Source organism: Chironomus tepperi, unplaced genomic scaffold (genome assembly GCF_022539635.2).
Source record: "Chironomus tepperi strain 1889 unplaced genomic scaffold, CSIRO-AGI_Ctep_v1 contig_364, whole genome shotgun sequence".
NCBI lineage: Eukaryota > Metazoa > Arthropoda > Insecta > Diptera > Chironomidae > Chironomus > Chironomus tepperi.
This window is the reverse complement of record NW_027226486.1, coordinates 2675943-2698301: the sequence shown is the minus strand read 5'-3', so window position 1 is coordinate 2698301 and position 22359 is coordinate 2675943. Positions and strand designations below refer to the sequence as shown.

Sequence of the window (22359 nt, the reverse complement as noted above, 5' to 3'; positions counted from 1 at the left end):
CCGTATTACCCATAAATTAAAATAGAGGAGCTCCAACATTTCAAATTTCATTTCCACAGATTGCTTATGTCTAGAAAAATTAATAACAAAAAAAAAGTGGAAAATTCATGCGATTTTCAATTTTATTTTCCTATTTTTCTTGATCAAGATACTCGCTAAAGTATTTACTAATGAACTCTTCTCATCCACATAAATGCATCAAAATGTCTTTAATTAAGAAAAAAATTTCAATTAGATTTTAGAATATAAAGGCAATATTATTAATAATTACTGTGAATGGCATTATTCGTTTGAATGATATGATTTATTTTTATTAAATTAATAAGCTCTAACAAAACTCATCTTAGTAGGCAATCTATTTATTTTTGCAAGATCCTAATTTGATATTTTCAAAAATTGACAAAATTAGAAGTGATGAAAGCTATTAAAATTCTTAAGAATTGAGACAAAAGTCGACTCGAGTTGACTCAAATCCATGCAAAATTCAAGTTTTGAATTAAAGTTGACTTGATTCTATATAAAAATTCAAGCTTTAGCATTTTTTAGTTGACAAACTAGCTCTTTGATCTGAATTCTTCAATTTTCGTAGTTCTCGAACAATAGATTTCCGGCTTTTACCCTGATTATTCCTTCCAAGCAATCATGACCTACTCGACTATATCACCATTTTCCCACTTCTAATTCCCGATTCCTTCCAACATCAATGTATATCATTTCTAAAATATTACAAAGAAACCTGAAAATTTTGGGTTTATGGATTTGTATTGTACTCAAATATTTACATAAAGGAGAACAGAGTGACCCAGGGGATGACCCCAATCTAAATACACTCCCTAAAAATATCATTTTCCCATAAATGGATATTCCCGATTTCTCAATATTAATCAAAAAGAATTTTTGAGTTATAAAAATACCCAAATCAAATTCAATTAATGCAATCGGGAATAGCTATAAAAATTTTATTTCCATTTTAAAATATTTTTTTGCTTTTTGGCTCATAAAAAACGAAATTTGGGCGGTATATTCAGTCAAGTAGAAAATTGATGAATCCCACTCAAATTTTGAAATCTTGTTCCAAAAGATCATAGCTTTTCTTTATGACTAAGTTGAGTTCATGATGAGTCATGGAGGTTAAGTTATTTAAATATTGATGGGACAGCAAATTTGAAATTTCTTTAATAATCTCCAGAGTTTGCCAAAATTGCAGGCCTTTAGCCTTTGACATACAGTTGAAGGCACAGTTGATAACTACAGGCTTTTGCATCTAAGAACCCTAAGATTTTCCCATCCATAAATTTGATTATCCTGACCCCGAGCCTCCTTACCCTCCTTACCTTCCCGAGCAGCTCAACGTAATCGCTGGATCCGACGAAAGTGCCATGACGATCCCGTGAAGACCATGTCCCATTTTGACTTCGTTCCATTTTTGCCGTCTTTCGTCGTTCGGGATAGCTGTTCTCATTAGCTTTGATCCCAATCTTAAAGATTATCTCTAAACGGGAACATTTAACTTGTAAAGCACTGTATTAGTAACTAAACTCATAAAATCGAGTCCATTCACAAAACTTTCCGCCAGGAAGTGCCAAATCCAATAATTATACATAATGACTCTTTCCTCCCAAAAAAGAAAAAAACTTAAAACAGTTCAAAGTGACCCAAAAAGCATTTTGACAGCCAGAACACGAGCTATAACAAAGATCAAGAACATGAACCCTGCTGCTAAAAAATAATGCATTGATTGATGACTAGCAGTGTCAAATTTTTTGAAACATGAATTCATTGACAGAATTCTTCAATTAAACTAGTTAAAACCCACACAGTTGCTTTTTTGATCTTTTGCTGTTTAAGAAGCAGTAGATGCAGAATAGATAATTGCCACTAATCAGCATTGATTTGTATCATTTTTCATAAACAGTAACATGTAATTTTAATAAATACCTAATAGATGATTATAAAAAATACTCATAATAATGAAAATTGTCATGTATAAAGTATATCATATATAGTTTGTAAATATAATTAATTAAATAAATATGACTTTGAATAAAAACGTAGCAATCTTATCATTTCATTGACGTTTTTTTCGCTATCTAAATTGAGTCACATGAATTTTTAAGAAGACACAGGAGAAAAAGCAATTAGATCAAGGTTATCAACTCTTAAACGCATTAAGTGCTCAACTTAATATTCGCGATTTGCGTCATACGAAAAAACAATAATTTTCTTTTTCAGTGATATTCCATTTTGGCAAGATTATGTCTGTAGATCCACTATATACCTCACTTTTCTCTTTTTTTGGCACAGCTTTCAGGAGGGAAATATAAAGTGTTACTCATATTGGTTGACTGGCTATTTAAATTTAATGAATGGGAAGGATTTTCCGGATTGGATACTTAAATTGTCTTCAAGATACGATAGTGATCCTTCAATTGTGACGATTATTAGTCAATTTTAGATGTTTCTTCCGCCCTTGTTCTTAGTAATTTAATTTAAATTGCTACAAAATCGTAGTTAACATCCCTTTATGGAAAAGCAAAGGTAAACAAATGAAAATTATTAAATTTTTAACGCAAAAACTAGTCACAAATTAGTGGAAAGTCATCAACAAAACTTCTGCAATAGCAATTAACATAAATAAAGCTCAATTACACTCAATTGGTTGAAGAATCACATCAAATTTGAAAATTTCTCAAAAAATCTGAAATTTCGAATTGAAAACATTAGATTTGGTAAATTTGTCATAAATTAAGGAAGCAAGAACATGTAAAAGCTTTGAAACTTAGATCAAAAGAGAGTAGATATTAAGATTCTATCTATTGTCATATTCAACACATCCAGTTAAGGAACTTTTCTTTTTTCAAAATTCATATTGATTTCCAGGATTCCTATCATAGATTACCCAACCGTACTGATCTTCAAATGCGTCAAAACCACCCAAAAATCCATCGCATCGTCATAACTCTTACCAATTTTCATATTTATATGAAAGAAATGTCTGTTCATTCCTCTTTTCATCCCGCTTTTTCGCACTAAATCAGACCAAAATATTTAAGAATATCAAGAAGACTTTTCTTTTATCAAGACGTGTAGCAATCATCTCTTGCCAGATCTGTTTTGATATTTTAATGAACTCTTTTAAAGTATTCATTAAAGATTGTTTTCATTGTTCTCAGTACATACATAATATTGACGTTATTTGTTGTGAAGGAACCGAGAGAATGAAACTATAAAGTTCACAATAAAAGGGACACTTTCATTTTCATGCGTTTTAAGGCATTCTTCTTTGTTATAAATTTTTATTTATCAACCACACAAAAATTTGTGTCGCACAAAATAAGACAGGATTGAGATGAAAATTTATTTTTACCACTTCCAGAGAAGATGTATTAATTTTATGACACATAACATCCTCGTCTATGTTTTTTATAATTAATGTGCAACACATGATTAATGATAATTGTTGTGGTGATCATCTTTGGCACTTAACATATTAAAAAAGTACAAGCTTGAATTATGGTTTGACTTGAAGGCATTAGTGTTGGAAAGGTTTGAGGTTAAGCAGGTCAATGGATTGATGGGGTTCTGGATTAAGAAGGTTAGATATTTTTGCAATTTAATTTTGGAGTGAATTGGTCTATTTTATGGATTCCAGAGGCCGGTTCCTTAACCTAGTTGGAATACCCTAACCTACCCGAATACCTTAACCTCCAATTTCAGACATGGCTATCCGAAGATACACGACCGACATAAATCATGCCTCATCTCCATTGTACCTAGGATAGGGATGGGTAGGATAACATGGAGCAGTTAGGATAGAGTAGATGATCAATTCTAGGATTAGGTTGGTTAGGAGGATAGTTATTTGTAGGTTAGGGTTAAGTATCTTGGGTAGATTAAGAAATCGGCTCCAGTTCCTTCGAAAATATTATCAGAGTTTTCAAATTAAGTCCCTGAAGTTCATTCCAACATCCAGCAGTAAACTTTACCAAATTCAGTGCCAAAAATGAAAATCGCACCCCAAAAATCTGCGTCAATACATCAACATTAATTTGTTATGAAGCGCAGCAATCATCGTTGCATCTCCGTAAACATAAACAAGTCAGGAATTTTACACAAACTCGCCGATTTAATTTTAATTAATTAACATTAAGTAACGAAAAATTTTAAATCTCTTCTCATCATCTCCAATTAACCCATTTTTCCTTCTGCACTTTTTGTATTATTATTCCATGTTTCTAAAATTCCATTCTGAAATCGCCTTCATCATAATAATGTAAACACATCACAATCACTGTTATACGATGAAAAACTCATATCTATAAATAACATTTTTTTTACAAAAAAAATTAATTCGCATATGGGAGGAAAAACAGTTTTTTATGAATGAAAATTTTTCTTTTCTTTTCGCAGTCGACGGATACATTTTTAATTGTTTGGTAATCGTGTGTGTTTTTTGTTCACTGCTTGCTCGAATGATTTATTTAGGGATCGATGAGAATGCTTAATTGGAGGATATTTCATCAATAAAAGTTTTATTTTGTGGTTTAAAAGCGGCAAGGTTGTTGATTCTTTTAACGGTTTTGACATTTTTGAAATTTTAACGGTTTTTACAAATTTGAGAAATTCAAAGCAAGCATAAAATTCAAAATTTTGAACTTCAACGGATTTCAAAATTTGGACAAATCCGCCAAGTTCAAAAAGTACAAAATTTTTGTTTTTCACAAATTTTTCTTTAATTAAGCACTTAGAGAAATATTGTTGTATTAAATGAAGTGTAATAACAACAAATGAACAACTTAAGGTGATATTCTGATGCTATAAGTCACTCATTAAAGAGAAAATTTGATTTTTCGAGCGTCAATCGATCCTGCACACAAAAAATTATTTTCTAAAAATTCAAAAAAATGTTTAATTAGCAATCTAGACGGTATAAGCATTAATTTAATTTTTGTCCAATTGTATCGAAAATTTTCATCTAGCATTAAGTAATCTTACTTAATAAGACAAAATTAACAAAAAATAGCGTCAATCGATCCTGCACAATCGATTTTGCAAAACAAATTTACGAAAATTTGGAATATTTACAAAATTAATTTCAGTTAATTTATGATTTAAGCATCATTTTATCGTGTCTAATAATTGAATTTGTGAAATGTTAAAATTTTGTTTTGAATGAGAACATTGCCTAAAAACGTCTCAAATTAGTTTTTTCTGTCAACTTTAACGAATTTTTTGAAATTTGAAAAAAATAACAAATTTTGTCAGTTCGTGTTTTCTGCGGATTTGCTCATTTTTAGAACAGTAAAATTCAAATTTTTGGAACCCGTTGAAGTTCAAATTTTGAAATCAGTTGAAATTCAAATTTTTTAAATCCGTTAAAATTCAAAATTTTGAAATCCGTTTAAATCTTCAAACAATAAAAATCCTTTAACAATTTCGTTTCAATTTTCCTGCAAATTAAAAAATCAGGCTAAGTCAGTTCAGCACGTCCTCATATTACTCTCTCCATTTAAACGACTGAATAACAAAAACACATCGAACTTTAATTGAATTTTTACATAATCAAATTTAATTTCGTTATGACAGACACAATAGACGTCAAAAAATAATAAAATAAAATATTCGATTGGAAGTCCGAGAACAATGAGAACTTCGTGAAACCATTTAAAATAGAATGAAAATTAAAGATTGACGATATTGACACATATATCACTATTTTTCAGACTTTAATTAAACGTTTCTCTCAATTATTGATTACAACTGTAGAATGTGTGTTGGATATAACTAGACTTTTCTCTCGAGAACTACTTTAATTGTTGCTGAATGTTTGTCATTTTCATCGTGTCGCAAACGTGTTAACGTTTATGGCTGATGACAGGATCCAGTGGGCAGTAAGGGATTGTGTAATTTGCTTCTTTAGACATTGAATATGATTATTGCTTAATAGTTTGGAATTTAAATCTGTAATATGCTGTGGATTTAATTTTGTGACAAATTTTTTGAGTCAACTGATTTTTAAAATTCAAATTTTGTAGAGAATTATGAAATTTGAATTTGAAAAGTTCGTTAAATTTCAAAATGTAAAAATCCGTTAAAAATGCATATAAAGTCACAGCAATTAAAAGAGAAAAGTCAACAATTTTCCACTGGCATGCGACGTGATTTAACGTCTAATTAAGCAAATATGATAGTACATTCACATTTCGCGAGTCGAAACGTCAGCAATAAATCCACTTAATATTTATGTTCTACATTTAATGAACTCTAAAAGATGATCGCATTAAGAGAAATGTAAATAAATACTGTAAAGTTCTTTCATATTTCATGTCCCCAAGCAGCAAGCAAAAAAAACTAAAAATAAAGTCATATATGAAAGCAGTCACGTTTGATAATTTCGTGATTTCACAATGAATGAGAAACAACAACATTCGTACATCATCAGTGAATATTTTACGTGCGGTTCCAATCGTGCTGCAATCACTACAAATTAAATAATATTTTTGGAAAAACTTATTCGACATTTATTGGTTTTTTAAGATATTATTTTATGTTAACTTTAACACTATTGATAATGAGTAGTGGCGATGAATGTAAACAGTAATGAAATTCAGGGCAAATGTGAAGGAATTAAAAAAAAAAGAAAATAAAATCATAAAAAATGAAAAGAATGTTGCCTGCCTGACTGACTTTTATGAAAGACGATACAACATTTTTCTTTGCATACGATGCTGTAATTCACCTCGACGTATCATGGTTGATATGACCTTCATGATGGCCCTTTCTGGGTATTTTTGTCTCGTAAAATCTTGAATTATATTTGTCTCCGACACTTGGGATCCAATGGCAAATCGACGCTTAAGCTGTTTCTCAATTCGATTAAGCATTTCGTGATCTTCTTCGGTTGTAAATCCTTCGACACCGGACAAGGTTCCTGATGATGCTGCCTCTAATGTCGACACTTGGAAGAGACGTAAAGCCTCATTAACATGCTCCTCAGTTACAAATGACTTAAGTTGTAATTTAGCAAGAGATTCAGAAATACGAATAATAGCTTCAAGTTGACGAACAGTAATTGGAATTGCCATACGCTTGTCAGCTGCTTTCTCTTGTGAATGTGCACCAGATCTCATAAGAACATATCGACTGCGGAGCTTCTCGCCAGCATCAGGACTTAAACGTGGTCCACAATGTTTACGGCAATAATGAATGTATTTTTTCAAGACATGCAATGGAATTTCTCCTTCTTGTTCAGCCGTTGCTGGACGATTTGCATTCAAGTGAACATTGATGATATGCTTGGCCAAAGTAATATCTCTCGTCTGATCATGATGATCTTTTATGATGAAAATCATATCGAAACGAGATAAGATTGTTGGCATAAAGTCAATATTCTCTTCTCCTTTCGTGTCATCCCATCGACCAAATATTGAATTTGCTGCTGCAAGAACTGAACAACGTGAATTGAGTGTTGTTGTGATTCCAGCTTTTGCCAATGAAATTGTTCCCTAATTTAAATAGAGGAATAATTTGTTAGAATTAACTTAATCCATTGTTTAATCCTAGGATTTATTTAAATCGAGATTAAAATTGACAGTAACTTACTTGTTCCATAGCTTCGTGAATAGCAACACGATCGTCTTCCTTCATTTTATCAAACTCATCAATGCACACAACACCGCCATCAGCTAAAACCATAGCACCTCCTTCCATGACGAAATTACGTGTTGATGGATCTCGCATAACAGAAGCAGTTAAACCAGCAGCACTGGAACCTTTTCCTGATGTATAAACGCCAATTGGACTCACTTTTTCAACGAACTTAAGGAGCTGTGATTTGGCTGTACCTGGATCTCCAAGCATCAAAATATTAATGTCACCTCTTCGAAGCAAGCCATCAGGAAGCTTCTTTCTAGATCCACCAAAAAGTAAGCATACAATGGCTTTCTTTACATCTGCAGATCCATAAATACTAGGTGCAATACTTTTGGCTAATTTTTCATAAATATCAGGTAACGCTGCAAGTTTTCTAAATGCTGCTTCCTCGTCACTAGTTATATTACTGAATCGTGAAATGGAACCAATTTCTGTATCAACTTTAATTCCAATAACACGCATATATGGAGCACGAACTCCAACTACAGCTTTGTGTGTATCATTTCCTCCCTTACCGCCAGTTCCAACTTTCTTAATCGAATAAATACCCTGAATTAAGACACGATTTCCAGGTACGACTCGTTCGCACAATGATCTGTCACAGAAGAGCTGCATATGTCTTGGAATTTCTCCTTGTGGAACTGAATCTGGCAATTCTTGTAATTTAAGTGTTTGGAAATCAACGCATTTGCATTTATCAGGCATAATGAAGAATGGATCAAGTGGACATTTGGGGCGACCAGCTTGATCAGTATTACATTTTCTAGGCAAAGCATATCCTTCAAGACCTGGATTAACAGTTAAATTCGGAATGGTATTGTTACAAGCACGACATTGAATGGTAATTTTAGTTGTTTTAGCCTTAATTCCACTGGCTGATATGATAACGCCTGATATTTTGACCATTTTTGAGACCATTTCAGATTTTAAGTCACGAATGTTTGTTGGATTGGCATTTGAGGCGATCAATATTTGTATGTCTTGTAATTCTTCATTCTCAGGTCTTGGAGAGGTGATTTCGTCTGCAACCTCTTTGACTGCTTCCTCAAAAATCTGCAAATGTTCAGATGGCTGTTTTTTCAACTTATCTGCAAGATTTTCATCAAATCCAGCAAGATCTTCCATATCAACATCAAGAAAGAATTTACCCAGAAGGTAGTTTCTTTTCAGTGTATCTCTGTGTGATTAAAAATATAATTTTAGTCTACTGGATGTCAGTTAAAAGCTATTTTCATACCTGTATTTATAATGGAAATTATCTTCATTGAAAGTTCTAATGAACTCTTTAAATTTGTTCTTAATTTGAGTCAAATTGATTACATTGGCATTATTCTGGTCATCTCCACCGAAATTATCGGAGAAAAAGATTCCTGGATCATCAAAACCTTCCATTTTTTACACAAATTAACTTTCTTTTAAATTTACAGCAATCTAATTAATTTATCGTCAAGATTTCAATTTATTATGGTTTTGTAACCAGTTCACTTTAGTTTTTATAATATAAAACAATTAACAACTATGTAATTACTGTATTTAATCAACAACAAATATTAACTTTTAACACAAGGCTTTTTGGCGGGAATTTGTTAGCCGTAAATTCAAATTTATTTTTTCCGTTGAAGCCGGTAAAATTTTATTCGTTAAAATTAATTTTGGAATGTGATAATTGACAACATAAAGCAATCTTTGGATTTATTAATAATTAAGTAACAAAGAGCTTTAATTAAAGTACATAAATTAATAAAATTAAACATAAAATTATATGTTTTGGAATAGTCAACTAACCTTCATTCCCGCCAATTCAATCCTTGCTTTTCGTGAAGTCAAAAGAATTTAACATTTATTTCAAATTTAACCATTTTTAAGGATTTTTATAAGTTAATTAGTTTATCACAGTATTTCTAAGGTCTTAAAGATCATGGCAAGAAACTTTACAAGCTTATCTGCTGGCGTATTGGAAGTGAGTAACAAAAATAACAATTTCATGAAATTTTGCAATAAAATAAATATTTTATCAACAGCGAATTAACAGAGGCGAAGATGTTCCATGTCCCATAGTTGTCCAAGTCCTTGGAATTAAAAGGATTCCATCATCAAATCCAGGCGGGCAGGACAGATACAGATTGGTGCTTACCGATGGCGTTGATACACATAATTTCGCAATGCTTGCAATTCCTCTAAATTCACTCTACGAGGACGGTCAATTGACAGAATTCACTATCGTTCGTATCGACAGATTTGTTCCATCAAAAGTCAATAGAAATGATAACAACGAAAGGTACTTAAATACGTTAGTACTCAAAAACATTTAATCATTGTTGACTGTATTTATAGGCAAGTACTTATCGTCTTTGAGATGACTCCATTACATCCTGGTAGCGAAGTAGGAACAAAAATTGAAACAGCAAAATCAGCTCCAAAAGCATTCAACAATACAGCACCACAAGCTCAAAAAGAGAACTACAGTGGAAATACCAATAGTTACTCAAATAATCAAAGTGCACAAAAGGCAAACATGTCAATGAATGCATCAGGAGTAGATTTAAGTGAACATCTTACAATGCCAATTGAATCATTGAGTCCATATCAAAATAAATGGGTTATTAAGGCTCGAGTCATGTCCAAATCAGCTATTCGTACATGGAGTAATGCAAAAGGTGAAGGAAAGCTGTTCTCAATGGATCTTTGCGATGAAACTGGAGAAATTCGATGCACAGGTTTTCGTGACATGGTTGATCGTTACTACGATATGCTTGAAATTGATAAAGTCTATTACATCAGCAAGTGTCAACTCAAGCCAGCTAATAAACAATATTCACAGCTGAAGAATGATTACGAAATGACAATGAACAGCGATACACAAATTCAGCCATGCATTGAAGATCAGTCAAGCATTCCAAAAATGAAATATGACTTGGTAACAATTACTGATCTTGCTGGAAAAGCACCAGACTCTGTTATTGATGTTATTGGAATTTGCAAAGAAGCAGGTCCAGTTCAAAAGTTTACGTCTCGTGCGAACAAGGAATTGACAAAACGAGAAATTACCTTGATTGATCAGAGTAATGCAAGCATCTCATTAACATTGTGGGGAAATGAAGCATTGACTTTTAATGATTTTGATAATCCCGTCGTGTTCCTTAAAGGAGCTAAATTGGGTGAATACAATGGAGGCAAGACTCTTGGTGCTCTTCAAAGTACAGTCATCAAAATTAATCCAGACTTGCCAGAAGGTCACAGACTTCGTGGATGGTTCGAAAATGGTGGAAGTGATGGAAACTTTGTTACTTTATCGACACGATCGGGTGGTGGAAATATGTCAACTGACTTCTGTACATTCCACGAAGCTAAATTGAAGAATATGGGTGCTGAAAAGCCTGAATACTTCCAAATAATGGGTATGATTCACACAATACGATCTGAAAATATGATGTATAAAGCATGTCCAAATGGTGAATGTAATAAGAAGGTTGTTGATATGAATAATGGAACTTATCGATGCGATAAATGCAACATTGAGACTACTGAATATAAAAATCGCTTGCTGGTTAATGTAAGTTGAATCTATGAATTGACTGAATCCTGAGCTTAATATTTCATTAAATTCACTTTCGCAGATGATGATTGGAGACTGGACATCAAACCGTTGGGTCACATTCTTCTCAGAGCTTGGCGAGAAGGTCCTCGAAAAGAAAACTGATGAAATTGCACATTTGATGGAAAGTGACAAGAAGGAAGCTGAGAACTTCATCCAAAGTGTCCTCTTCAAGCCAAAGATTTACAAATTGCGTACGAAAGTTGAAACTTATGGAGTAAGTTCAATACACTGACCTTAATGTTAGGCACAATTTATTTACATGACATTTTCTCTTTCCAGGATGTACCAAGAAATAAGATCAGTGCTATTGCTGTTGGAGAGACAAAGATCAGAGATTATAATCAATACCTTTTGAAAAATATTAGAAGCTTGACTGGAATCGAGAAGGTTGAAAGCAAGGAATAGACTTGTGTCTCTAGAATTTGAGTTTTTAGTCCATAAGTCATAGATCTAAGCATCATTTAATTATAATAATCGTAATAACATGAAAGTTGAAAATAAAGATAAACATTAATGTTCTTTTGCAAATATTTCGTGCCTTATATTGTTCTGTAGCTTACTATTTAGCATTTTCCAGGTGAAAAATTCAGAGGATTTAAATTTTAATCCTAGGATTTAAGTTAAATCCACATTTAGTAACGGTTTTTCAAATTTCAAATGATTTATTTGTAAACATCGAGAAATTGTTTTTAACGATATTTTGTTAAATAATTTATTTCTGCTAGTTCTAAGTCAATAACCAGCTCCTAATCATAAAATCCATAAAATGTAAGTAAAAACCTATTTATTCAAATCAAAACAGCATTAAAACAATCCGTAATTTTACAGGAACTGGAATAATAAATATTCCAATGATCAAGACTGCTTAAATCATCGTTTATTTCCAAAAGTACAACATTCTTCTATAATTAACCGAACAAAAACAACTCTCAATGGTCCAAATGTTGAAATCATTAAGAATAACACACTGCCAGTTCCAATAATCTCCATAAAATACAAAAATAAAATCAAAGATCCAGTAAAGGAGTTTATAAAGGCAAAAAGCGAACATGAGCATGAAAAGAGGTTGTTAGGAGCTAGATTAACTAGATATTACAGAACTGGCAAAATTAGTCGGGAGAAGGATATAACTAGCAGGAATTTGAAGCAATACATCACAAATAAGCTATTGGATCCTGTGCCTTATCTTGATCCATTCGATTGCTTTTACTACTATCCTCATCATGGAACGTTAAAATGTCTTGAAACTGAAGATGACAAGGATTATCTGGTGTCAGTTGGCGGTAATGAAGGTTTCCGTTTCGATCAAATTTGTGATAAAATGCCATTTAAAGGTTTAAATGCAGATTCACAGCAGTCGTATCCAACAGAACTGATTATGAATGATACTTCTGATTTCATAGCCGCAAAATACAGAAATACAATAAAAATAGGAAAACTTCCAGATCCAGGTACTGTAATGGATGGAAAAGTCATCGAATCAAATTATGACTTTAAGCACAAAAATGACATTTTTGCCAGTTCCTTAAACGACATAAATTTATCGACCATAGACTCAAAATACAGATTAAGAAGACTTAATTTAGTACATCGATATGAAGATGTAGATGTAAAATTAACAGATTACTTTTTTGATGAGAACCTCCTGCCAATAAGCATGTCAACGCCAAAAGACAGCACATTGACAAAAAATTGTGCATCATTTACGACACGATATAATTTTGGCATCATAGATTTTAGGAACAAGAAAAAAGTAGCATTAGTTAATTATTTTAAGTCATCTGACGATTTGATGCTAAAATGTGAGAAAATCTTCAATCATGTAAATTCAGAATTAAGCAAGGATTTAGTCTACATAGCATCTTCTCATGTCCTTTACACATATGACTATCGGAACCTCAAAGAACCAGTTGTGTATTGGACACATCAACTATATGATCCACCAATGATGCTAAGTACAACAATGTATGGACTAAATGAGATTATATGTGCATCAAGTCACATGGCCGGAGACTTAAAAGTATGCAATAATAATGGAAAATCAATAAATTACTATCCGTACAAGCCATACAATATTAGAAGCTCATATAACAAATTAAGAGAGCAAGGATTGTTCTTGCTGTCTGAAAATATCCAGGAACGAGTTCAAGGAAGCATAAGCGGCATTTCCTTACATTACGACCACATAAGATCCAAAATTAAGCTATTTACACAAAATTGCTATGGAGATGTGTATGAAAATGTCCTTAAATGTAAGGAAGGAACAAAGGATGAAGACTTTCGGTCCACAATTGAAAGATTCCAATTTTGGGAAAATCATCTTAAAGTTCCAATCAATCCAAATAAGAAGCTGACACCGGAAGAAAGAGTGAAAAATGCTGATCTTATTGTCGATGATATTGTAAAGCTTGAAAGTCTCTCAAAGTACCTGAACGACGAAAAAGCCAATAATATTGTTGACTTGACCAATTTGGAACCAGAGGAATTACCAAATTTTAAGGCTACATGGAAGGTTAACATTGGAGAAGCACGTCAATGCACTGACTTATTAGCCAAAGAAATCATGTATCTATGGGGAGATATCGATGAGAGTTTTGATGATGATGGCTGGGAAGAGATAAATAATGTGGATATTGTTAATTTAACTCAGGATGTTAAAGGAACAGATAAAGTGTCGCGATGGCTTGAATCTACTCAGATTGATGAAGATGTGGAAATGGAAGATGAATTTTCACCGGAAATCACATCAACACAGGCAGCTACTTTACCAACACCCAGTGCTAATAAGAGAAAATCGAGAATAGCTGGATTTTAAGCTTGGTCATTTTAATCCTAAGATTTATTTAAGCCAGATTTTAATCTCGAGATTTAATTAAACCACCTTAAATTTTATCAGATGTTAAGTCACTGTTGATTGTTGGATGTCACAATAAAGCATGAAACCTGTTAAAATCAAACAAATGAAGCAATAAGCAAGCATCTTTTTTTCGTTATATTCACTTTTATTATAAAAAGCATAATTAGATAATTAATGTTTCATATATTCAACCATTAATCCATTACACAATTTTTATATTTTCAATCATTGAAATGTTATCATAATTTGCATAAATATCCTAAAGCTTATGATTTATTTGAATGAATGAAACTATCTGGATTTTTATGATGAGATTTTTCAAAAAATATTTTTTTTTTCACTGTCCACACCAGAAATGTGTGGACCTTTTATCTTTTAGGTCAAATACTTGATTATCTTCTTGCATTGGGCTTTACAAAAATTTATGTGATACTTTGTTGCATTACGAAAATGAAAATTAATAAAATTAAAACAGCCTGCTGTAAATTGTAAAATCTCGTATCAAGGAACATTTCTTTAAAGATCGAGATTTGATATACTAAGAGTTTTCACATAATTTAGGAATTTCATAAAATAACGGTCATTTAAGATTTGAAATTTATGCTTAGTTCAAAATTTTAAATATCAAATGACAGTTATTTTGGAGTTCAAAATTTGAATTTTAAATGACCATTGTTTAGAGTTCAAAATTTGAACTTAAAATGGTCGTTACAATTTCAAAGATCAAAATTTAAATTTAAAAGGACCGTTATTTCAAAGTTCAAATTTTTACAATTTTTAATTCAGGATTCAAAGATAATCTCATAATCCAGATCAAACCACATCATTCATTATTTTTATGACATGAATGTATAACTAAATGATAGATTGACATGACAGAGGAAATTTTTAAATTAATGAAATTATTTATTCATCTTTAAATTTATATAAAAAAATGCCCAAGTGCATGAAGTTACTTTAAAAAGTCTGTACATAATGTTATGAAACCTAAACATTAGATATAAGCTAAAATGAAGCATTTCTTATCAGGTTTTTAAATTTAATTATTATTTTTTTGTTGTTTTTGTTTTGAATGGATGAAACCTTAAAATTATTTATACATGAAGATGAGAAAAAAATGAGACAATAATGCTACATCGAGTGTGTAATAAAATTTTAATTTAAAATATGTATATGTTTATACAAAAATAAGAAACTTTGTAGATTCCTTTGAAGCGGAAAATTACACATAATTAAAATAATTTATAAAGCGTTGTTTGAAGAATTTCCGTCCATAATCTTTTTTTTTTTTTCATTCTGTTCCTCGTCATTTGTTATTTTTTTAATTCTTCTTGTTTTTCATTTTCATTAATTCGACTTAATCATCATTTTTACTCTTATTGTTTGCTAATCAAGAAACTTGCTAAATTGATACAAACATGCATTGTACAGAAGACGCATAAATTCATATAATAATATCTACTAGCCATATTTATTATCATTATCATCAAATAATCCAGACATCTGTGCGAAAAAGTGGGAGAAATGGAATTTAATCATCATATTCAGGGTGGATGTTGTGAAAGTTCCAGCTAGCTTGCAGTAGGGCATCATAAAATAAGTCAATTTATGCTTCTTGCAATAATTTAAATTTTAACGATTTTGAAAAATTCAAATTTTAACGGCTTTCAAAATATTTGAAATTTTGAACTACAAATTTTGATTTGTTCAAAATCGTTAAAAATTTGAACTTTTGGAAACCGTTAAAAATTTAATTTTTCAAAAATAGCTAAAATTTGAAATTTCCAAAATTGGATCTTAATTTTATGAATTTCCCAACTAACAGCATTCCAGCTGACATCAACAACATCCAACCCTGAATTCATATTTAGTTCTGTTGTGTCACTTAACACAATTAATGCTTAATCACATAATATTTATCTTCTGTTTTCTGCTGCTCAATATCAATGTGCTTAACATTTGTGACCATATAATGTTTTTACGTGATTTTATTAGGGCAAAATATGTTTCTTTAACTATTGGGCTGTTGATTCTCTCCATTAGATTTAAATTTTTCATCTAAAAATTTGATTAAATATTTAAATTTTTCTTTTGTTTTGTCGAAAAATGGGCAAGTTTTACACATCCAATATGTCCTAAAGCATTTTTTTTATAGATTATTTAAACTTTTTTTTATCTCTTTTTGTCTAAAATTTTTTATTATTTTTTTTATCTGTGTCAATTAGAGAAAATACTTTGTCCTACCAATCAAATGTTAAATTTTTTTTTATCCTTTTTTTAGTTTTTGAAAATCTCCAATCATTCAATTATTTGCTATAGATTAAAACTTTTTTTTTTTCATTATTTTGAACAAACCACTTAAGTCAGCAGATTCACACAAAATTTTTTTTTTATCCATCACACAAAAAATTTGAAAAAGTAGTTATTTTTTGGGGGTAGGGGGATACTTTCTCAGGAACGAGAAAGTGGAGAGAGAGATTAATTTCGCCCTAATTATGACATCATCGGTGAGGGCATTGCTGCATAATTATTGTCTTGATCGTGTGACATATATCCGGACATTGAAATTAAATTTGTTGCTGCAGATATCATTTGACGTTGCTCATCATCATCTAACATTTCAAGCATATCCAATCCTTCCAAATGCTCAAATGCCGTTATCGCTATTTGATCCATTCCTGATGCAGATACTTCTTCAATCGCACGGTCTAGATATTCTTCATCGTCGCGGGATGTGTGAAGCGGTTCTAAAAATTATTAAATCATCATTAGTATACAGCACAGACATAACAAGCAGTAATTAACGGTTTTGTAACATTTTAATGACAATAAGACCAATTTAATTAACATTTTTTTCCTACCATGTAATTTGAGTAGTAAACCACTCGAAAACGACAAATTCCTTACCTGTCAATAAATCATCCAAAGTATTACTAGGCAATGAACTGAGTACTTTTGATAGCTCAGCACAACTTTCCATATCGAAATTTCCAATGACATCATGTGAAATAAGTTCATTTTCACTTAATCCTCCCACACCTGTATCCTCTGAACTCTCATAACTATTCTCACAAACGGCTGGCATCAGATCCTGTTTTATGTAAAGATCTTCATTTCCACTACTCATACTTCCATACGATGATTGAGAAGATGCTAGTAAATTTCCACTATTAAAGTGAATAAATTGATCACAATCATTTTGATGATGCAAATTCTCCTGTTTAAGTGGAAGTAATGTTGTTGCTGTTGATGTCACTAAATTTCCACTACTCTTAATTGTTTGTTTTTGTAAATCACTTGGATGAATTATCATCGTTGGTCGATGAACTGGCATAATAAGGTTTGATTGTGCAATCGACAATAATTTCTTCTTTCTACCTCCTTTACCATTCTTTTTCACTGGACGGATCAATGGGCTTGTCTTGGTGCGTTTACGTTGAACTGGATTCTTCTTTGGCTCTATAGAATCACTGCTGATAAGCTGATGTGCAGGCTAAGGATAGAAAAATAATCATTAATATATCAACGGTCATTTAAAATTTAAATCTTTCAACGACATATGTTCAGCATAAAAGCAACATTCTTTATGCAATACAAAATAGGAAAACGCCTGACAATATTGCATAGCAACAAATGATTGTGTACATACCGCATTCATATGATCATTACAAACGGCAACTGTTGCCAAAATATTATTGACAGGAACTCGACATTGCTGACCATCCAAATGACGAAAGCAACATTGTCGTATAAGGAATTGTTCTTTCTCGGTTGAGAGGATATGTTTAGCGCAGAAATCTGTTGAAACGACTGCCTCATCCTTACAATCCTTCGTGCTGCAGAGTTTTATAGACTTCTTTAAACTACAAATAAGAAAGGATGGATTTATGTCAATAAAAGTAATCAGTTAGGAACAGCCGGCAATAAATCTTACATTCTTTGTTTCTCTCGCTCCATGACCTTGGACAATTTAAATGTTTTACTAAGCTGAGCTTTATATCGCTCAGTGCTTACTTCACGGAATCGATTAATCCCTTTGTATTGATTCAGAACATGACGTAGTTGTATTTTTCTCATGCTTAATCGGTCATCGCGACTAAGCCGCTTACTATCATTACAGCAATATCTGTAATTTTGCAATAATCTTTTATCTATCACGTTTAATTTCTGTTGAACTAAGGGTGCGTGTCGAGGTATCTCACAAATTGGCTCAACGATGACATTCCTTGAGCTTATTTGTAATGTCGTCAAACAAAGCAACTTTCTATCTCGCTTTCTGTTTGTTCTTTTGTTACTGTTTTTCTTAACACATGATTTATCATTCTTTTCATCATTATCGCTGTCATCATCATCATCATCATCATTATCATCACAATTTTTATGTTCGATTTTTAATTTATCATTTTCAATTTTCACAAAAAGATTATTCGAAATTGTCTCATCCACTATCGTCGACGTTTCCTCCTCTTTTTCCTTTTTAATCCCTGTAATACCATTTTCAAGCGCATCCGATACGTGATTTATAACATCAAAATTACTCTCATGATGTTGATTCTGTTGTTTTGATACTGATCCATTGGAATGATTTTGTGTGAAATTATTATTTTTATTATAATTATTCTTTACACTTGACAGTTGCCCATTATTATCATTATGTGATAATACTTGCTGCTGTTGATGTGATTTAAAAAACTTGGGTGATGCTCTCGAGCTTAAAATCTTTCCATTATTAAGTTCATTATTTTTTCTTTCTTTTAATGTCGTTGGACTAATCACAATCTTATTATTGTGATCTGAATACGATGTCGATTTTAGAAGTGAATTGTTCAAATCTGTTATTGAAGCTAGTTTAGGTTCATGTTGTCGAAATTGTCTGTTGTAGATTGTTTGTCTGTTAAGAGGAACGTATTTTGTCTAAAACGAGAGATGTGGAGATACATAAATTATTAATGCATGAAAGTTTTTGAAATGTTATTGTAGGCTGAAAGGAACACAAGCGAAAGTAAGCTAATTTTGAACCTTTTTTTGGCGCCTAAAGCGCATCAAATTATTTTTAATCCTGAGATTTAATTAAACCAACTTTTAAATCCTAGGATTAATTTAATCTTTCTAATTTTAACCCTCAGAATCAATCTTATCTTGCTTCAGTTCCAGTATTAGACAGTCAAAATGAGTCACACAGACATCATAAATGATGCATCAAAGGAACCAAAAAAACTAGCGGCAATGAAAATATTTTCATAATTACTAATACAGGCCGCATTACGACAAAAAAAAGAGAATTAAATTCTAGCATGTGCAGGTTTTCGACAGACACACACGATATAAAAAAAAAAGTGTCAAATTTCATGAGAAGAAGTATTACATGTAAAGGCTTGACATTATTATACTTACTTGAGAATTATTTTCATGCATAAAACTTGTAGAATTACTGACTGTATCCGTAAAAATGTACGGATCTTCTTGAATTAGCTGCTGACATGACATGACCTGTTTGTTTCTGCTTGTTGCAGATAGTTGCTATATTGTGTGACTGTCGTTATTACTCGTGCTATTTTGGAATCTTTTCAATATTGACTTGGTCGTACGCGAATGTATCTTTGTATTATCCGTCGTTTTGTAAGCAATATCTTCAGTGTAATCGAGAAATATTTTGCCGGTATAAAACGATCTACGATGTGTCGATTTGTATAAGATTATAGTTATTTTTATGTTTGTTTGTAATGTAAGCAATGGAATAAATGAGAGAATGAAGAAGCATTTAATAATAAAAAAAAATTTTAATTTCTTGTAATCAATTGTGTCTGGGACGAGAAGGAAAATTGTGAGAAGTTACATATGTGGGGGCGATAGATTGGAATGTCTCGCTCTCTTCTTTTGAATATTTTTTTGCTCGCGTGGAAGCTTCTATTTCTATGAATCAATATTTTCTAAAATGTAACTAAGCCAACGAAACAGCTCTTGAGTATTTATTGTATGTAAAATGAAAAAGAATAAAAAAAAGAATCTTGTTGTGGAAGAAGGCAACAGAACAGAACCAGAATTAATCACGTTTCGATTAACGTGATATTTGACGCAAGTAATTCACTTAGCTCTAGTTACGGTTTCTACATTAAAATAAACTTTAAATTAATTAAAGAACTTGCGTAGTAGTCTATGAATTTAAAATTGACAGCAACAGTCGTCTGTTGATTCTTATTACGTCCCTGTAGCCGTAGACGAATATATTCTTCTGCTTTATTCTTTAAGATTGTATTTCTTATCGTTTCTCTCTTCCTTCCACCATTCTTACGAGGCCTTTTTTTTATACCCGAAACCTTTCTTATTTATTTCTTCATGTGGTCGACGATTTTTTTATTGTTCTGCTTCGACTCTTCTCAACTTTTAACATTAAACATTGTTCTTTCTCTTTTTTTAAGAGGCATTCACGATACTATTTACGATGAATGAACTCTTTTTCTTTACAATTTTATGAGTAATGCCTCATCATCACCATTGGTTCCCAAATAAAATAAAAACGCCGTGTATTGGACAGAAGGAAGTGGTATATAATATGACTATTACTTTTGAACGAAATTTCACTATTTGTGACGACTCAAAGTACGACAAAAAATTTCAACACATAGCTGAATATTCAAGGAAAAATTAAAAACAAAACAGCTTAAAAATATAACAGCAGACATCACGATTTAACCTTTTACATTCTGACTAACAATCAAAGAAAATTAATTCCTTTCGAATTGTTTATTACTAGCTATATAGTAGTAAACTAGTAAGAATATGTTGATTGATATGGACAAGAGAGTGAGGAAATTGGAGATAAAAGGAAAAACGTTATTGCGTTGCTGTCTGTATTCTGTTAATCTGGATCTATCATTCGTAATAAGCAATTGTTTTATAAAAAAATTTTCGCGGTAATTCTTCTTCTACATTGTCTGTATACAGTTTTTCTTGTACACTGCGTTACATCCACAACTTTATTGATTCAATCATCCAGCGTTGTATATTATTTTTGTTTAATTCACTATTCCACTATCTGATTATCTATAAAATAGTTTCGTATTATCATATTCTGTTCATTCTAATTAGCCGATTAAGCACCACATAAACATTTATATATAAAAATTGTTTATTTATGTTTGATTCACACAATTTCCCCTCTTTTTAGCTACTTTCAGGGGAATTTTTCTCATACAAACAATATTCATTAAAATTATACTTCAAAATGCACTTTAACTAACTTTACATTATAATCTGCCGATGCAACACTCGTTATATTTCATATCGATCGACTTATGAATCAGCAATTATTTGTTTTAATAGGAAAATTTTACTAAAAACTGAACTAGATTTGACAAGGTCAAATAAACATAAACTCACTTTTTATTAAATTACAGCAAAAAAATTCACTTTTAAATACGATATTTACATACATCTACACCTAAACTTAAATTATAACTAGGTTTATGTACAATAAATGCAATGATTCTTTAGTAATATTGAGAAAAATATTAATTATATTTAAAATTTTTAGAGTTTTTCTTGATTTTTGTTACTGAATACACTCGTCTCAAGTCAAAATAAAGCTTTTACACATCAAGCTTATTCTTAGTGTACTTTGACATTTATCAATTATTTTTAATAAATTACCTGAATTGGAGTTAATGAGCTGCTTATTATAAATAAACTTAATTAATGTTGAATTTCAATCATTTCTGCCGAATTCATTTTACCAAAGTTTGCTTATTTATTTAGATAAATTTGTTTTTAAAAACTTTGCTCACGCAATTTGATGTGTAAAACATGGAATTTAAATTTAACGGTTATTTGGATGTGACGCTGAACTTAACGATTTAGGTTTGTGTAAGCATATGGACATTGACTTTTTTTTTGTTGACATGAAAATTGTCTTTAATTTTTCGTCGCGAAAATGTATATAAATGTATCGTTACGGTGCCTTTTGCGTAACATCGCACTTTACTATTAATGCAGCTGTTCGGGTTATGTAGCGGCAAGTCGATAATTCCATACAGTGGATAGCCCCAGAATTTAAGTAATGTTCAGTCACATTCTATTCCAAAGTCATTTTTTACGCTCTATTTATTTGTTTCAAATCAATCTGCAACAGTGACCTTCAACAAGATGATCAAATGAAAAATCTGAGGGACAAACTGTTTTTTTCGCAGCAGACAAAAAAAATCTACATTTATTTTTTTGCAATAATTAGCACTTATAATTAATTTATGATAAT

At 31.4% G+C, this 22359-nt stretch overlaps 4 protein-coding genes and 1 long non-coding RNA gene across 8 annotated transcripts; 3 read left to right on the top strand and 2 right to left on the bottom strand.

Moving 5' to 3' along the window:
* Positions 1–4418: 4418 nt before the first annotated feature.
* LOC139095483 (uncharacterized) lies at positions 4419–6668 on the top strand. The gene is made up of 2 exons (XR_011544872.1): positions 4419–4558; positions 6110–6668. It is a non-coding gene; the product is annotated as an uncharacterized lncRNA (long non-coding RNA).
* Mcm5 (Minichromosome maintenance 5) lies at positions 6505–9223 on the bottom strand. Its single transcript, XM_070646836.1, has 3 exons — positions 8891–9223; positions 7603–8830; positions 6505–7505 (listed from the first exon to the last, which is right to left on the bottom strand). Exons 1-3 carry the CDS (start codon positions 9043–9045, stop codon positions 6690–6692), a joined length of 2199 nt encoding a protein of 732 aa, XP_070502937.1. The 5' UTR covers positions 9046–9223; the 3' UTR covers positions 6505–6689.
* A 231-nt stretch (positions 9224–9454) lies between these two features.
* RPA1 (replication protein A 70) lies at positions 9455–11781 on the top strand. Its single transcript, XM_070646568.1, has 5 exons — positions 9455–9613; positions 9675–9931; positions 9988–11206; positions 11271–11465; positions 11531–11781. The coding sequence occupies exons 1-5, from the start codon at positions 9572–9574 to the stop codon at positions 11654–11656; spliced, it is 1839 nt and encodes a 612-aa protein (XP_070502669.1). The 5' UTR covers positions 9455–9571; the 3' UTR covers positions 11657–11781.
* Positions 11782–11924: 143 nt separating this feature from the next.
* On the top strand, positions 11925–14224 carry TAF1C-like (TATA box-binding protein-associated factor RNA polymerase I subunit C-like). The gene is made up of 2 exons (XM_070646521.1): positions 11925–12019; positions 12080–14224. Coding segments are annotated over exons 1-2 (1989 nt in total). The 5' UTR covers positions 11925–12017; the 3' UTR covers positions 14067–14224.
* A 55-nt stretch (positions 14225–14279) lies between these two features.
* Positions 14280–21643, bottom strand: LOC139095233 (uncharacterized). 4 transcript variants are annotated; one of them, XM_070646518.1, is made up of 6 exons: positions 21489–21643; positions 19503–19779; positions 18043–19022; positions 17758–17971; positions 17016–17601; positions 14280–16855 (listed from the first exon to the last, which is right to left on the bottom strand). In XM_070646518.1, the coding sequence occupies exons 2-6, from the start codon at positions 19593–19595 to the stop codon at positions 16602–16604; spliced, it is 2127 nt and encodes a 708-aa protein (XP_070502619.1). In that variant the 5' UTR covers positions 19596–19779; positions 21489–21643; the 3' UTR covers positions 14280–16601. The 4 variants fall into 4 exon arrangements, with proteins under 4 accessions (XP_070502619.1, XP_070502620.1, XP_070502621.1 ...); XM_070646519.1 differs by lacking the exon at positions 21489–21643 and adding an exon at positions 21350–21486; XM_070646520.1 differs by lacking the exon at positions 21489–21643 and adding an exon at positions 21355–21375.
* Between the last annotated feature and the right edge of the window lie 716 nt (positions 21644–22359).

What these genes read in the sequence shown, in the direction of transcription:
- Mcm5 (XM_070646836.1), bottom strand. Translation starts at nt 9,045, where the DNA reads ATGGAAGGTTTTGATGATCCAGGAATCTTTTTCTCCGATAATTTCGGT. An exon ending in AATTTCCATTATAAATACAG is followed by an intron (nt 8,831 to 8,890) that starts GTATGAAAATAG and finishes TTAATCACACAG; the next exon opens with AGATACACTGAAAAGAAACT. An exon ending in TTCACGAAGCTATGGAACAA is followed by an intron (nt 7,506 to 7,602) that starts GTAAGTTACTGT and finishes TATTTAAATTAG; the next exon opens with GGAACAATTTCATTGGCAAA.
- LOC139095233 (XM_070646518.1), bottom strand. Translation starts at nt 19,595, where the DNA reads ATGTCATGTCAGCAGCTAATTCAAGAAGATCCGTACATTTTTACGGAT. An exon ending in GTAATGATCATATGAATGCG is followed by an intron (nt 17,602 to 17,757) that starts GTATGTACACAA and finishes TTCTATCCTTAG; the next exon opens with CCTGCACATCAGCTTATCAG. An exon ending in TTTGGATGATTTATTGACAG is followed by an intron (nt 16,856 to 17,015) that starts GTAAGGAATTTG and finishes AATAATTTTTAG; the next exon opens with AACCGCTTCACACATCCCGC.
- RPA1 (XM_070646568.1), top strand. Translation starts at nt 9,572, where the DNA reads ATGGCAAGAAACTTTACAAGCTTATCTGCTGGCGTATTGGAA. An exon ending in TATCTGCTGGCGTATTGGAA is followed by an intron (nt 9,614 to 9,674) that starts GTGAGTAACAAA and finishes TTTTATCAACAG; the next exon opens with CGAATTAACAGAGGCGAAGA. An exon ending in AGAAATGATAACAACGAAAG is followed by an intron (nt 9,932 to 9,987) that starts GTACTTAAATAC and finishes CTGTATTTATAG; the next exon opens with GCAAGTACTTATCGTCTTTG.